We start from the raw sequence: 17,523 nt of genomic DNA on the forward strand, positions 1-17,523 counted from the left end.
GTGGCTTTGTCCGGATGGACGTCCAGAAGACATCCACTCTAATTAGCATATTACCCTTTTATTAGTTTTGAATGTGTCTGGACTTAACATGTTAATCATGAATGTTGTATATTTTAAAGTTTCCCTCCCTTAAAATTTTGGTTTATCAAAATTGACATTTTGCTTTGAATTTACCGTTAAATGATGTGAAGAATTTCAAAACATTTTTGCTTAAACCTCATGGCCTAAATGGAATGAAATACTGTTCCGTAAAGGTTATTTTGTATAATGTTATGCATGTTAATGCACTATAATTTTATAGCGAATATAATTTTGATTTAATAGGATCTTTGTTGTTTTGTCTGGTGTATTTAGATTTGCATAAATATTTATTGGCTTAAAAGTTATATAATATTTTTACCCTAGCTGGTTTGGCTTAGTGGATAGAGCGTTGGCCTGTGGATTAAAGGGTCCCTGTTCGGTTTGGGGAAGGACATGTACCTCCCTTGCAGGCTCCCGGCCCTGGTCAGGGGCATGCCGGCAGCAACCAATTGATGTGTCTCTCTCACATCCTTGTTTCTCTCTGTCTCTCTCTCTCCCTTTCACTCTCTCTAAAAATCAATGGAAAAATATTCTTGGGTGAGGATTATTTTAAAAAGTTATAAAATATTTTTTAATTAACTTATTTAAAATATTTTTTAATCTATATTTGGAAACTTTTTTTAATATATTTTTTTATTGATTTCAGAGAGGAAGGGAGAGGGAGAGATAGAAACATCAATGATGAGTGAGAATCATTGATTGGCGGCTTCCTGCATGCCCCCAACTGGGGATTGAGCCCACAACCCAGGCATGTGCCCTTGGCTGGAATCGAACCTGGGACCTTCAGTCCGCAGGCTGACACTATCCAGAAGCCAAACCAGCTAGGACTTACATAATATTTTTTTATAAAAGTTGTTTGGATATTGCACTCTTAATATATTAATGTCAGTCTCTTTACCTATTTATTTCACTGTTTGAGAGTTTTAAATAATTTTACATATATACTTAAGAGGCCCGGTGCATGGATTCGTGCACTGGTGGAGTCCCTCGGCCTGGCCTGTGGGGATCAGTTGAAACCAGCAGTCCTACACCCCCTAAGGGATGTAGTAGGGCGCGAAGTGGCAGGTGGCCAGGGAGGAGCCTGAGCCCAGGCTGAGCACTGTGCCACTCCCGCTCACCCTGGTTCCGCTGCACCTGCTGCTGCCACTGCTCAGTAGGCTTGCTGCCACTCTGCTGTGGTCTCCACGCATCCATCCTAGGGCGATACCAGCATGCCCATGACCGAGAAGGGGCCGTGAGCTCGCACCCAGTCAGTCCCAATCCCAGTCCCGATGGGGGAGGGGCACACAGGGGGAGTGTCTGCAGGAGAGGCTCGCACCACCACAATTGTACTTGCCAGCCATGAGCCCAGCATCTGGTGCCCATTGGTCAGTTGAGTAGCGCGCCTGCTGTGGGAGCGCACTGCCAGGGGCAGCTCCTGCATTGAGCGTCTGCCCCCTGGTGGTCAGTGTGCATTGTAGCTACCAGTCAACCAGTCGCTTAGGCTTTTATATACACTGAGTGGCCAGATTATTATGACCACCCCATCAGTACTTCGTTGGGCCACCTTTTGCCTTCAATACTGCAGCGATTCTTCTTGGCATTGACTCCATGAGATGTTGAAAGGTGATGCAAGGAATCTGACACCATGCCTGATGAATAGCACTGTCCAGTTCTGTGAGATTTAATAGTGGTGGAACCAGCTGCCTGATGGCTCTTTTAACTTCGTCCCACAAATGCTCAATTGGATTGAGATCTGGTGATTGTGGGGGCCACCTAAGCAAGGTAAAGTCTCCCTCATGTTCTTGAAACCACTCCTGCACAATATGAGCACCGTGGCATGGCGCATTGTCTTGTTGGAAGAAGCCATCTCCATTGGGATACGCCATCAACATGATAGGATGAACTTGATCAGCAATGATACTTAGGTATGTTGTGCTATTCAGATGTTGTTCCACCTGAATTAAAGGCCCAAATCATGCCAGGAAAACATGCCCCAAACCATAACACTGCCCCCACCAGCTTGAAGGGTTGTACTCATGCGTGTGGGGTGCATGCTTTCATGCTGTTTCTGCCAAATTCTCACTCTGCCATCTGCATGATGCAACTGGAAACGTGATTCATCAGACCACATGACTTTTTTCCAATGCTCGACTGTCCAGTCCTTGTGTTCCTGTGTGAATTGGAGACGTTTTATCTTGGTAACTGCAGACAGCAAAGGTGTTTGAACAGGCCTTCGGCTTCCATATCCCATACAATGCAGTATATGGCTAATTTGCCTACAAACGTCAGGTGATCATAATAATCTGGCCACTCAGTGTATATAGATAGTTTTCATGCTCATCATTAATTATTTCAACTGACAAATACAATTTCAACATATAAAATACATAGAAGATTTGTACTTAAGGTTACATTTGGAATGTTTACCAAGATTTGAAAATGAATATTCAGATATAAGAATCCAGGTTATGTGCCTCTCCCCCTCTTTAGTATTACTATTGTTATGTTAATGAATGTGATGGCTGACTACAATCACATAATCATTTGGTTGTGTGCAAGTTCTAGGAAGCCAGAAATTATATTAAAGTAGGTGTTTTTGGTGATTTGGTCTTCTTGAGGCTGAAGCTAAGCAGCAGATGTTGGCTGAAAATCAAAAATAAATCTCAGTGCTTTCCTAAATGACATGATTTTTGATGTTTGTGGTTTCTTTACTACTACCTTTCAGCATCAGTTGTTTTTTGTTGTTGTTTTTTTTTTTTTTAATGTGCCTCAGGCATGAAACAGCTCTGGCCACCAAGACAGGCATCAAGCTAGGATGAACTAAGGACTGTATGTCTGCTTTGCCCCTGATTGATGTAAGAACAACACCACCAATCAGGTGTCTAGCATCAGTTGTTTTAAATGGGATTTCTCTACTTAACAAAAAATGATAGAGAAATGCGTTTGGATAAGTATAATGCAGCGATGTTCAACCTTTTTCATCTCATGGCACATATAACCTAATTACTAAAATTCTGTGGCACATCAAAAAATATATTACATTTTTGCTGATCTGGCAAAAAAAATAGGTATAATTTTGATTCATTCACACCGGACAGCTATTGTGTGTTGGCTGTTGTCTTTTTTTTTTTCTTCAATGTAAGGAAAAGAGGTCAGAGCTTCTGAATAAGTAAATAGTTAGGTATTGCATATTTTGAAACCTCTTGTGGCACACCAATTAACAACTTGCAAAACTTGAACAATTTCATCTTTGTCATAGATACATGCTGTGGGCATTCAACTCTTACTTAATTTTTTAAAAAATAAATTTTTATTGATTTCAGAGAGGAAGGGAAAGGGAGAGAGAGATAGAAACATCAGTGATGAGAGAGAATCATTGATTGGCTGCCTCCTGCACCCCCCGTTCCGCCCCCCGGGGACCGAGCCCACAACCCAGGCATGTGCCCTTGACTGGAATAGAACCTGGGACCCTTCAGTCCGCAGGCTGATGTTCTATCCACTGAGCCAAACCCGCTAGGGCTTGATCATTTAATTTTATTTAAGTAGTAAAACATGATTTTAAAGTTGTTTTGTTTTTTTAACTATTGGTTTGTTTTACACTTTTAAATTGCCTAAAATGTTACTGATTGACTGCTAGCCAGATCCTCATTTGGCTGCTGAAGAAGAAGCTAAAAGGCTGGAAGAAGTAGAAAAACAAGCAGAGAAAGAGAGAATGGAGCAGACTGAAAAGGCACATGTACGGGGTTTTCAAGCAATGAAAAAGATCCATTTGGCTCAAGTAAGAATTAAATTCTCACTCTGACCACTACTGACAGACTTAACCAATAGCATTACAGAATTATTAGTGAATGGGCTCAAAGTAAGGAAGTGTGAAGAATGTGAAAATATAGCCTCTGAATCATATGATTTCAAATTTCCCCACTTTCTTTTACCTCTTGTTTCAAATTCAGGTTGGGTGAAGCTGTTCTCACTAATAATATATTGCTGTTCTAAAATTTTACTAATGATGAATTTAGTAAAAGTTAAATATTTTAATCAATTAAAAAATAGCCTGAGAAGAAATGAATCACTTTCCTAATTTGTGCTCTATAAATTCTAGAATTCAACTCATTAAATATTTATTGAGCAGAGCACTTGTTGGCTTCGCAGAGTGTTGATTCAAAGGTGGAGTCATGACCCTATTGTCAAGCAGCTTTGAAAATGTGATTATTGCAGACCTGCAGAATATGTATAATGAAAACTGGCTTCATAGTTTCAGCTTCACTTTTGTCATGCCTATTCAGCAAGTGTTTATTCTTGAAACAACATAGAAATGATTAATTTTTTTAGAAGTCTAAATTTGACCCATGCATTTGGATGTTTTAAATGCTTATCTGAAGTTTTTTAAGTGCTTCTGTGAGAATCAAATGCCTGTCTTTTTTTAAAATTGAATTTTTTGAGGTGACATTGGTAAAATGCCTATCTTATTAAAGTTCATTTGTATAGTTTGAAATAAATTATTACCTTCTCCCTTAAATTTTTAGCTGTTATAAACTGGGAATAAGTTATAACTAAAATAGCTGAATGTCTGAATTAGTATCAGTCTATCTAAGGCTTAAACCTATAGAAAAAATTGTGAAAGCATCGTAAACTGAGCACTCCTCCACAAATCAATAGTGTTTAGTGGTGAAGTAAGTGGACTCGACAGTCAGCCTAGATTTTTGTCCCTTAACTCCTCCACTGTTTGATCTTAGGCAGGTTACCTAAGCTCTCTGAGCTCTGTTTCATGATCTGTTTAGTGAGATCAAATGAATTGAATGAAGCCCCTAGGATTGTGCCTGGAATTTCATAAGCTCACAGTAATTTTATCATTGTTGGTGGTAGATGTTATAAATAATTCAAGTAGAAAAATATGCCAAGCTTTCAGTGAGCCAAGAATAGTATACTTATTTAAATAACTTTGAAGTTAATTGAATAAGAAGTTAATGATTTGAAACTTAATGTAAATGAAGTGATTTCATAATTTGATTCTTTTTCAGGGCATGGCAAAAAAATTGGAGATATTTTATCTCCAAATGACAAAATATTTTAAACTTTATATAAGAATAAGTAGTGTGTATATGTAATCACTTGACAAACACTTTGTTATACAGGCTGTCCACCTTTTTTCAGACTTAGTGTCTCTTACACAAAAATGTCATCAAACTATGCAGTCTCATTACTACTAGAGCATTTCCTTCCCCCTGTCTGAACCTTTTTGCTGTAGATCCCATTGTGCCTTGGGACTATATTTCCTGCTGGTGTCTAGTGTCTATTATAACTAGTGTTTGGCTGCTACTTGCCCTTTCAACTTTATCTTTTTTCCTTGAATATCCCTGCCCTCTATGTCCTATCTATAATGAACAGTGTACTTTTTCTGAATACCCTGTGTCTTCATTTCCATACTTTTGTACTGTAGTTGTTACTTCTTTCTTACACGCCTTCTCCTTCATCCACTTTTATCAGGCTAACTCCTCATCCCAAGGAATCAGAAGTCTTCTCTTATGCTCCCTCCCTAGCCTCCACCACCAAAATCCTGTTAGATAACCTCACTGAAACTCCTGCTTAGATTTCCAAATTAGCCAGACTCTCAGCTTAAAGAGATACGTATAGATCCCCTTTAATCATGGTGATTCCAAGAGTATGATGTAATAAGTATCGTCTATTAAGCCACAGGCGCTCTGGGTCCTGGTGCCTACCTGAGACTGGTATATGCTGCTGTCTACGAGGAGAACTGGTACAGAGTGCACTGCAGGAGCCGTGGCACTTCTATAGAGCCTGCTTATATAGAGCCTGACGACTGTCCTGAGAAAGGAGAACTGTCACTGGCAGATACCTTTGAAGCTTTGTGGTGTAATCAGTACTACCCACCACCTTAGAGTCCTTCCTGATAGAGGACTAATTCCCTGTTTGCTGCTCTTTAGGTTAGGGGTGAGATTGCATCTCTAACATCAGTTATCTGACATTTAGTAAATATTTTTTGAATGAATAAATTAATGTCTTTTTGTGGCATAAGAAATGGTAGAGGAGGGAAAGGAACCCCTGGACCTGTTTCTCATGATTTATCCACTTTTCCCTCACTGTTAATATTAATATCCCAAGTGTGTGCCTCAGCTATTGTTAATGAAAAATCTTTATTCTTGAAGAATCAAGAGAAACTAATGAAAGAACTCAAACAGCTACAGCAAGAGGACCTGGCACGTAGGAGACAGACTGTAGCACAAATGCCACCACAACTAGTTGCACTTCCATACAAACGCAGTGAAATGAAAGAAGACTGGCAGAGAGAGCTCGAATTTGCCTTTGAAGACATGTACAACGCAGACAGGAGTAAGATATTTTCAGTAAACTTTCAATGATGCCTTTAAATGTCTTGGTAGGAAAATACGTTTGCATTGATGAAGCAGTTTTTATTTTGAAACTAGAGGCCCGGTGCATGAAATTCATGCATGGGGGCGGGGGTGTGTCCCTCAGCCCAGCCTTCACCCTCTCCAATCTGGGACCCCTCGAGGGATGTCCGACTACCCGTTTAGGCCCGATCCCGGTAGGATTGGGCCTAAATGGGCAGTCGGACATCCCTCTCACAATCCAGGACCGCTGGCTCCCAACTGCTCGCCTGCCTGCCTTCCTGATTGATCACCCCCTAACCACTCCCCTGCCAGACTGATTGATGCCTAACTGCTCCCCTGCCAGCCTGTTTGCCCCTAACTACCCTCCCCTGCAGGCCTGGTCCCCCACAACTGCTCTCCCCTGCAGGCCTGGGTCCCCCCCCAACTTCCCTCCTCTGCTGGCCTGGTCACTCCTAACTGCCCTCCCCTGCAGGCTTGATCACCCTCAACTGCCCTCCCCTGCAGGCCTGGTCCCTCCCAACTGCCCTGCCTTGCTGGCCGTCTTGTGGCAGCCATCTTGTGTCCACATAGGGGCAGCCATCTTTGACCACATGGGGGCAGCCATCTTGTGTGTTGGAGTGATGGTCAATTTGCATATTACTCTTTTATTAGATAGGATGAGTTGTTCGTTTGAAAGAGGTCCTCATGTTTTAGACTTAGAAACTATAATGGCCTTTAAATTTTTATGCTCAAGTTCTTCTTAGTCATTTTGGAATGGAAACATATCTCTATTTCTTTATTGAGAGGTGAAAGGAAACCTGATTTTGCACCTCGAACCAGAACCTTTGCCCACTGTGACTGATCAGATCCAAGATGAAGAACTGGACCTTTCAATGGAACAAGAAAATTTAGCTGAAACTGAAAAACCTCCAGTGACAGAAGCTGAAACAATATGTCCTGATGAAGCAGATGGTAAAAACATCTTCAAAATTGAATATTACAGTGTTTCATAGAACAAAATGCTAATCATTTGCCAACAGTTAGAAAAGTCTGGTCTAATTTAAGTGCAAACAGTGCTTAATGGGAATAGGAGTGATGGAAGGAGGAAACAGCATTTACAGATTTCCATTATTAATGATCCTTTTCATATACATAGGAGGAAAGTTCTTTTATTCATATGTACATATAGTCTGAAGATTTTTAGGTTACTTGGTTTAGATGCTTAATTCTGAATTCATTTGAAAGGTCAGCATTTTTTTTAGACTTTCATCAGATCACCCAAGAAATCCTACTGTGTTAATTATAGCTAGGCACTAAGTGTGTAATAAATAGCACACACTTAGATCTCTTTTCTAAACTTCATCTCTGTCTCCACCATTTTAAACCTTATCACAGGTACTTAAAACTCAATATCTTAACAGCAAATTGATCATCTCTTGACTCCAGAAACCTTGTTTTCCTGTCTTCCTCATCTGTAGTAAACTAGAGGCCCGGTTCACAAAATTCGTGCACGGGTTGGGTCCTTAGGCCTGGCCGGTGATCTGGGCCAATCGGGGCCTTCCAGCTGCTGGCCAGGGCCTTCCTTTGTTCCACACTGCCCCCTGGTGGTCAGCGCACATCATAGCAAGCGATCGAACTCTGGGTCAAACTCCTGAGGGGACACTTTGCATATTAGCCTTTTATATGTATTGATGATACCACAGTTTGCAGTTGTCCAAGCTAGACCAATGGTTGCCACTGACACCTCCCACTCTTTTACTCTGTATCTGCTTCGAGACTAAGTCCTCTTCATTTTGACCTCTTTTTACCCCTATACCTAACTACTATGGCCTTTGTTCAAAACCACTCAGGCTTTCTCATCATTTCCACCCTACACTGTGGGTAGGTAGCCCTTTAGGCTTCCAACTTGATGTGGATCTCCTCTTGGACTTCTTGGGTGATTGCTCTAGGCTTTGTCCCTGTCCCTAGGCCCACACTGCTGTCCAAAGTGTAAGGTCATTGTGGTTTGGCATTAACTTCAGAAGGTGGTTTCAGGGCTCACTTGTCTTCTAGAATTCCCACTTAAATTTCATTTCTGGCCTCTGCAGAATCTTTTATTTTTTTGCCAGATCAGCAGTGCCTTTAAGAAGATATTGACGGTTTCCTTCGACTCTTTGAGTTGTTTTCATTGGGAATATCATTCAGATCTGTAATTTGTCAGAGTTGCACAGCTTGCCTTATATAAAGGACAGTCACTTTTCAGCTACTGCTGATCCCATTTGGGATTGCTGGTTTGGTGTTGCCAATTCTCTTGATTTTTTCAAAAGAACCTAGGAATACTATTGTTTTTAAATGGTGAGTGAAAGAAGCCAGGTAAAAATAAAATACCTAAATATAATTCCATATTTATATAAAATTAAAGGGAAAAACAGGCAAAAATAATCTGGTCTCAAGGCAGCATAGTGGTTATCTTTAGGGGTGTATTGACTGGAAGGGGCATGAAGGAGTTTTTGAAATGTTTCACATAATGATCTGGATGGTGTTCTATAGATAAATGTAAAATTCACTGTGCTGTACATGTAAGTTATGACAAAGAAAGTTTAAAGAAAACCATAGGTCAGGCAAAACTATAGTCTGCCAGTTTTCAACCTCTGTAGATTTCTTAAATTTTATTCCTTAAGTCAGAACACTATGCATTCAAAACACAGTTTTGTCCCCTTAGAGAATTGTTAGTATTGTACTGAGTTTTGGAATTGTACTATCAGCTCATATGGAAGGATGTTTTGAGGAAACAACTTAAGAATTTTTAACTACAGGGATCTCTTTATGATGGTAAGTGGAAGAAATTTTCCCAGATAGTACCAGGAATACTTTGGGAGCACTTGATTTGGTTTCAAGGTTATAATGCTATGTTTTTCTCTGTAGCTACTAAGTACAGAGCCATAATTGGTACCCTCCTCTAGCATATAGAACCTTACAACACATATTTTCAAAGTTAATCTTACAAATTAAGAGGTATGCATTCTGTCTTCATTTACAAACAGAATAAACATGTTACTGATACATTTTTCAACTTCAAATTTGTGATAGATGCTTGTTGGGAAATAGTTTAATTTTGGTGTCTTTATTAAATTTAAGTTAAAAATATTATTCCTGGTTATAAAATTGTGATTGGGTTTGAATAGCATTGTACATACTGTTAAATTATAAATAATGTGAGGAAAATAAAGTTGTGCTTTTGTTTTAACTACCGTATTTTCCGGCATATAAGACGACTGGGCGTATAAGATTTTCCTGGGTTAAAAAGTCGTCTTATACTCTGGAAAATATGGTAGTCCAATATATCTAATCCATTATATCTAATCCCATCAATATAGTCCAATATATCGTATTTTCCGGCGTATAAAACGACTTTTTAACCCAGGAAAATCTTATACGCCCAGTCGTATTATATACCGGAAAGTACGGTAGTTGTAGCAGTAACTAAGTGTAAAGATAGAATAACTTACTGAGTATATAATAGATGATGAATAATTTCTTTTTTCTTTTCTTTTAGTTCCTTTGGCAATGAAGACCCAGCCACTCCCTTCAAAAATTATTTTTAAAAAATTATTAAATAAGATCCGAAACCAGAAATCTCTATGGACAATTAAATCCATGTCTGAAGATGAAAGTGAAATGACTACGACTATTAGTGAAGCTGAGAGTAAAGCACCAACATTTGAATCAGAAACAACTACTATTGAAGAGGGAACATTATCCTCTAGGCAGGAGCAAGGTGTGTCTGTCCAGTAGTCTCATTTTGTAGTCCATACACCCTTTCTAAGTTACTTAAAAATATGCTCATTTCTGCCTTGGCACAGTGGCTCAGTGGATTGGAGCAATGTCCCTTATACCAAAAGGTTGTGGGTTCAGTTCCCATTTGGCGTGCATACAGGAGGCAACTGATCCATGTTTCTCTCTCACATTCATGTTTCTCTCTTCCTCTTTCTCTAAAATCAATAAAAAACATATGCTCAGGTGAGGATAATATGTATATATGCTCATTCCTGAAAAATCAAAGAATAGAGGTAAAAAAAAACAAACCATTTTAGAGCCCATATTGCTGCTACTTAAAGGCAATATATGTTAAAAAACAAAACAAAAAACTCTAGTGAATCTCCTTCCAGACCACTTTTAATGTAGTAGTATTACTTACATATATATATATATATCTCCAGTATAATTGATGAACCAAAATTAACCACTTTTCTCTTGTTGAGACATTTAGGCTATTCTAATTTTTCTTGATATTTTCTTGTGCTGCAGTGAGCATTCTCTTAGCAAAGTCTTTGCCCTTATTTTAAATTATTTCCTTAGGAACAACTCTTGAGAGAATCAAAGGAGATGAACATGTTAACAGCTTTTGAGTGTACTGTATTATGTGCTTATTCTTAGAATTTTATCTTCTGTATTTTTTTTTTAAATGTGATTGTATTTGTATGGAAATATTTTGCTACCAGGCTTCCAAAAGTAGTGACTCATCCATATTTGGATTTTATTCCAAGTACAACTGGAAGCCTTCTGGAAACCCATTTCTTCACTTGACCTGTTGACCCTGCCCTCTCTTGGTTTTCCTATCTCACTGGCCCCTCTTCCATGGTTTCCTTTGCTGCTTATCCTGATCTCTACAACCACTAGTCATTGCCCCGAGCTTGTTTCTCAAATATTTTCTCTTTGTATCAACACTTCCTAGTTCATCTCTAATGTCATGACTTTGTATTACCATCTATGTACTGATAATTTCCAAGGGTGTCTTTTTAGACTTGATCTCTCCTTTGAACTCCACTCATTTAAATGTCTACTTGACATTTTCCCTTGTATAGTAATCACATCTCAAACTTTTCCAAAACTGAACTCTTGATATCCCCTTCTACCCAACACCTGCTTTTCTTACAGTCCTCTATATTTTAATAATTAGTAGTAAAATTCTTTTGCTTGAGCCCAAAAGCTAGTTATTCTGGTTTCTCTCTTTTACATACTACATCTGAATCATCAGCAAATCCTAGTGGTCCTACCCTCAAAGTACATCCAAAGTCCAGCCATTACTCACCACCTACCATTCTGGTTTAAGCCACGTTCATTATCTAGTGTAGCTTCCTGTAGTAAACCCTTAACAGGTCTTTTATTTTCAGTTTTGTACCTCCCTGCTATAGTCTCTTCCCAGACTCATCTGTTAAAATCAGCTCATCATTCTTCTGGGGGAAGCCCTCCAACAACTGCCAGTTTCACTCAGTAAAAACCAAAGTGCTTACAGTAGCATCAAAGCTTTATGTGATCTGCACACACACCCCTCCCCCATCATTTCTTTCACCCTCACTCTCTGACTTCTTTTTCTACACCTGCCCAACCATAGGCACTGGCTTCCTTGCCTATGGTTGGGCAGGTGTAGAAAAAGAAGTCAGAGAGTGAGGGTGAAATATATTTTTTTAAAATATATTTTAAATATATTTTATTGATTTTTTTTTTTACAGAGAGGAAGGGAAAGGGATAGAGAGTTAGAAACATCGATGAGAGAGAAACATCGATCAGCTGCCTCCTGCACACTCCCCGCTGGGGATGTGCCCGCAACCAAGGTACATGCCCTTGACTGGAATCGAACCTGGGACCCTTCAGTCCGCAGGCCGATGCTCTATCCACTGAGCCAAACCGGTTAGGACTTCCTTGGTATTCTTAACACAGCAGACATGGCTCACATAGCATTTGCAGTTGGTCTTTCTGGCTGGAGTGCTCTTGGGTTTTTTAATGATTCACTCTCATTTCCTTCAGATTTTGGCTCAATAATGCTTTCTCAGAAAGGCCTTCTCATACCACTCTATACAAAAAGGCAAGGTTCAGCCCCTCGTCCCACCCACACTCCCTTCACTTCCTATCTCTTTTACCCTGATGTTTTTCTGTATCTCTCATCGACATCTGATGAACCATAAATTTACTCTTTTGCTTATTTGCTCCTTACCTTGATACTTTTCCTGAGCACCCTCCAATCCCACAATGTCATCTCCATGAGGGTAAGAACTTGAGTTTGTTCATTGCTAAATCCCAGAACATAGACTAGTGCCTTGTACATAAAAGATGCTCAGTTAATATTTGTTCAGTTAAATGAATAGCTGAAAGCAAGAGAGGTAAGTTCAGAATTCAGACATACATATGATGATAAAGCCATGGGCGTGGAAGAACTCTTAGAAGAGAGAATTCAGTGAGAAGAGGGCTTCTGAGGGACTCCAGCACTTAGAAGATGGCTAGAGAACAGCAAAGGCAGTACAAAGGAGTGGCCAACAAAGTTGCAATAAAAGGGGCCTCTTTCATCTCAATTCACAGCCAGGTTATTTTGAAAAAGGCCTTGTATGAGTGGCCTTTCTCTAGCCTCCTTTTGCTTCATTTCCCCCCCCCCCCCCTTGTTTAACTACACCCATTTGATCCTCATTCAGTTCCCTGAATGTGCCAAGTTGTTTTTACCCTCACAGGGTGTTAATACCTGCTTATCTGGCTGATTCCTCCTTAACTTTTAAGTGTCTGCTTAAGTGTTATTTCCTAAGAGAAATCTAATACTCTTGCAGAACCCTTTATTTTTCTTATATAGTACTTACCATAGTTTCTAATTTTATCTTTTTTTCTAGGATACTTATATAATGTTTCTGTCCCCACTCACCCTGTAAAACCTCTTTAAGGCCATTTCTTTCTTTCTTTCTTTTTTTTTTTAAGGCCATTTCTTATTTACCACAGTGTCCCTAACATGCAACACTTAAGTAGGTACTGAATGAATAAGTGCGTGAATGAGTGAATATTTAATGCAGCGTTTCTGGCTACCCTGATATGATTGCTTTAACTTTCTTCTCTGCTTTGGTTTCATAAAAATCGTAACATCTAAATATTTCAAAGGTACTTTTAAATTTCTTTAGCTTCTGTTTAACTTTGGTGTCTTGCTGATTTTATGTTTTTCCATTGTGTTTGAAGCTATCAGCAGGCCTTCTTAATGGTTCTTCATTTTTTTCCTTTTTGTTTACAATTTTAGTCTTTCATCTGTCTTCTTATATTAGGCTCAAGGGTTTTTTTTGTTGTTGTTTTAAATATATTTTTATTGATTTCAGAGAGGAAAAGAGAGGGAGAGAGAGATAGAAATATCAATGATGAGAGAGAATTATTGGTTGGCTGCCTTCTGCATGCCCATCACTGGGGATCAAGCCTGTAACCTGAGCATGAGCCCTGACCTGAAATTTATATTTTTATTGATTTCAGAGAGGAAGGGGGTGGGAGAGAGAGAAACATCAATGATGAGAGAGAATCCCTGATTGGCTGCCTTCTGCACGCCCCATACTGGGGATTGAGCCCCAAAACCAGGCCTGTGCCCTGACCGGAAATCAAACCATGACCTCCTGGTTCATAGGTCTATGTTCAACCACTGAGCCATGCTGGCTGGGCAAGGCCCAAATTTAATATATAAAATACGTGGTCATCTGGAAGGTGACTAGATCTTAAATAAGACATTCAGGTGGACCAAGATGAATTGTTAATCTGAGTGCAGAGTTTTGTTACTTTGTTAAGATTAACAGTGATAATATGTTCATAATAATGTATTTATTAATAGTTGAAAGTGATATGCTAACAGTTGACTCTGGACCACTCACTAGTGAAGATCAACCAATTTCATGTGATGCAGACTCTAAAAAGGAACAAGGTATTTTTTTTTACATTTACATCCTCAAATTAAACTTGCTTGTTCTTCAAGTCTTTTTCCTAATAAAACTTCATGAAATTAATGTATAAAGAGCGTTAGAGTAGTATCAAAATTCTAAATTGTTAAAACTAATTTTTGTTTTGGGAATCCTCTTAGAAATAAATGAGACCCAGCCAATCACAGCTGTAGCTCAGAGTTCAGTTCTACTCCATCCTCAAGAGGAAGCAATCAGAATTAGAATGGCAGCAAGACAGAAACAGGTAATTTGAAATTTTTGTTTTTAAAGGTTTTGTTCTTCCCCTTGGTACTGTAATTTTGTTTGACCAGTGAAATTTGTCTTAATATCTGGCTATATTTGATACCGTTTATTCTACCTTGACTTACACATTCAGCTGATAGAAGGCACTTCATCTTCACATGTACTATTCATTTGACCTTTATGACTTCTGCTTCGCATTTTATACTTTTGTATATATCTTATCTTTCCTATAAAATGTATTGTTTTTTAAAGTCGGAGACTTTTTAAAAATGTATTTTATTCTACAGAATTTCTGGTATAGTGCTTTATGCATAATAAGAGTTCAATAAATATTTGTGGAATAAATGGGTCCCTGTCATAATATTGGTCATTTGCCTGGGCTTTGTAATTTTAAAGATTTTTTGAAAAATAGTATTTCAGAAGAAAAATTTAAATTCAACCATCTTATCTATAATTGTGGTTCCATATACTTTAGTAAAAGATTTTATTTATTTATTTAAGATTTTTTTGGTTTGTTTCTTTGTTTTAATTTTTCAATTACATATGACATTCAATATTCAGTCTCAACACAGCTTTTCCTTTATTTATTTACTAGAGACCCGGTGCATGAAATTCATGCACCGGGGAGGGGGGTCCCTCAGTCCAGCCTGCACCCTCTCGCAATTCAGGGGATGTCCGACTGCTGGTTTAGGCCTGATCCCTGCAGTTGGACATCCAGCAGTCAGACATCCCTCTTCTAACCATTCGCCTGCCTGCCTGCTTGCCTGCTGGCCCCTAACCGCTAGCCTGCTCAGTGCGTGTCATAGCAACTGGTCGTTTCAGTCATTCCATTGTAACGGTTGCTTAGGCTTTTATATATATAGATTTTAATCCTCAGCCGAGGATATTTTTCCATTGATTTTTAGAGAGAGTGGAAGGGAGAGGAAGATACAGAGAGAAAAATCAATGTGAGAGAGACACATAGATTGGTTGCCTCTTATACACACCCTAACCAGAGCCAGCGAACCTGCAATCGAGATACGTGCCCTTGGCCAGAATCAAACCCAGGACCCTTCAGTCCCCTGGCCGATACTCTATCTATTGAGCCAAACCAGCTAAGGCAAAATATTTATTTTAATACAAATTACCTTGAAAGAAGCTAGTTGTTACTAAGTCAGTCAGTTTCTAATTATAGTTTTTATAAAAATACAGCTATACAGTTAAATTCTGAGTCAGTATTTCTTCTCAGATAAATGTTTTTTAATCAATATTCTAAAGCATTATTGTCCAATAGAACTTTCTGTGGTAATGGAAATGTTCTATATTTGTGTCCATGTAGCTACTAGCTACATGGGCTGTTAAATACTTGAAATATTACTAGTGTAATTGAGGAACTGAATTTTAAATTTTACTTAATTTGAATTCACTTACCTAGTCACATGTAGCTAGTGACTTTTGTATTGACAATGCTGTTCTAGAGGTACTACAGAACTGTAAACAGCTAAATTCAGTGGTTCCTATGCCTGAGGAAAAGGAAGGAAATGAAGATAGGAACTTGCTATAGCCTTATTAATTTTTAACTGTTTGTTACCTGACTAGAAATAGGTAAAGTTTCAGATTGAGACAATTTTTGTTTTGAAAACAAGATCATCTTTTATTATCCTATATAATAAAACCCTAATATGCAAATCAACCGAACGGCAGAACAACCGGTTGCTATGACGCTCACTGACCACCAGGGGCAGACGCTCAACACAGGAGCTGCCCCCTGGTGGTCAGTGCACTCCCACAGTGGGGAGCGCTGCTCAGCCAGAAGCCAGGTTCACAGCTGGCGAGTGCAGTGGCGGTGGCGGAAGTCTCTCCCGCCTCTGCAGCAGCACTAAGGAGCAGCGAGCCCGGCTTCTGGCTGAGTGGTACTCCCACAGGGAGATATCCCCTGAGGGGTCCTGGACTGCAAGAGGGCTCAGGCCATGATGAGGGACACCCTCCTCCCCTTGCCCCCCCTGCCTAGTGCACAGATGTCGTGCACTGGGCCTCTAGTCTCTAATAAAAGTGTTCCTCTTAATAAAACTTCACATTCATTTTTCTACTTGTTCAGTAAATATCTATTATGTATTACATATGTATCAGGGACTTGACTAGATGCTGGATTTAGCAAGCAACCAGGTTAGCCCAGTCCCTGTCCTCATGAAACTTGGTCACTCTGACATACGTTCTTTTTACTTGGATCTGTGTGTATATTGGTATAATATTAGAGTTCAGGTGTCATCCATGTGCCATTGACAGACTCTGTCTCATGCCTGACTATGTTAATCAGTGTATTACTATTTGGGTTCTAAGTAACTGCATTCTTCTATGGGTATGCCTTAGAAAGCAAAGTGTTTGGGGAGGCCTTGACATTTAATTTCTTTGTCATTTCTTACTTAGTACATTGTAAAATTAACCCTTTGCACTCGCTTGCTTTTTTCTCGATTCCTGCTACCGATGCTAACCGTGTCGAGTCACACTCGACATCCGAGTGCAAAAGGTTAAAGATGTGAACACAGAATTTGGCCAAGCATTGTTTTCTATTTCTGTGGAGGTGGGATTTCAGTGATGATCAAGGCTTCCCTGTGCTTCCAGGAAATAGAAATAATTAATGTGTTGTTGTTTTCTTTCTGCCTCTTTTTAAATTTTTTCCCTTTTTCTCCTTTCCCCCTTTTCCCATCATTCACTCCCTTCCCTGCCTCTCCCCCCCCCCCCCCCCCCACACACACACACACACAACAGCAGCGCAATAACAGATAATCCTCTGGGATAATTGGTACTGTTGGTGAAAATACCTGTTTCTTTTCAATGTAATTCATACTATAAACTTTTCTTTTGTGTGAGTTTGTTGTTAATAGATTCATAGTTTTGTGTTTTTCCTTTTTACCTAGATAATGGAAATAGAAGAACAGAAGCAAAAGCAATTGGAATTACTTGAACAAATTGAACAACAGAAGTTAAGATTAGAAACTGATTGCTTCAGGGCTCAGTTGGAAGAAGAAAAAATTAAAAAACCTCACCAGACTGAGGTAGGATACGGGGAAATCTCATCCCTACATAGACCACTGGGGTATAAGGAAATACAATAAAACCTCAATATAACGTACTAATTCGGGTGAGGGGGGTGTCTGCTAAAGCCGAAAGTCTGTTAAATA

The 17,523-nt window shown here is 39.2% G+C and overlaps 1 protein-coding gene across 6 annotated transcripts in view; it reads left to right on the top strand.

Annotated features, from left to right (window-relative positions):
- Positions 1-17,523, top strand: part of CEP295 (centrosomal protein 295) — a 64,424-nt gene that overhangs the window by 12,433 nt on the left and 34,468 nt on the right. For 5 of the 6 annotated variants that reach the window (XM_079787128.1, XM_079787130.1, XM_079787126.1 and 2 more), the window contains 7 exons: positions 3,701-3,841; positions 6,228-6,411; positions 7,215-7,382; positions 9,946-10,167; positions 14,014-14,103; positions 14,260-14,363; positions 17,260-17,397. In XM_079787128.1, the coding sequence (XP_079643254.1) occupies positions 3,701-3,841; positions 6,228-6,411; positions 7,215-7,382; positions 9,946-10,167; positions 14,014-14,103; positions 14,260-14,363; positions 17,260-17,397 (1,047 nt within the window). The remainder of the gene's footprint in view (positions 1-3,700; positions 3,842-6,227; positions 6,412-7,214; positions 7,383-9,945; positions 10,168-14,013; positions 14,104-14,259; positions 14,364-17,259; positions 17,398-17,523) is intronic. The other variant, XM_079787129.1, reaches the window with a different exon arrangement.

This window comes from Cnephaeus nilssonii, assembly GCF_951640355.1.
Source record: "Cnephaeus nilssonii genome assembly, chromosome: 13".
Taxonomy (NCBI): domain Eukaryota; kingdom Metazoa; phylum Chordata; class Mammalia; order Chiroptera; family Vespertilionidae; genus Cnephaeus; species Cnephaeus nilssonii.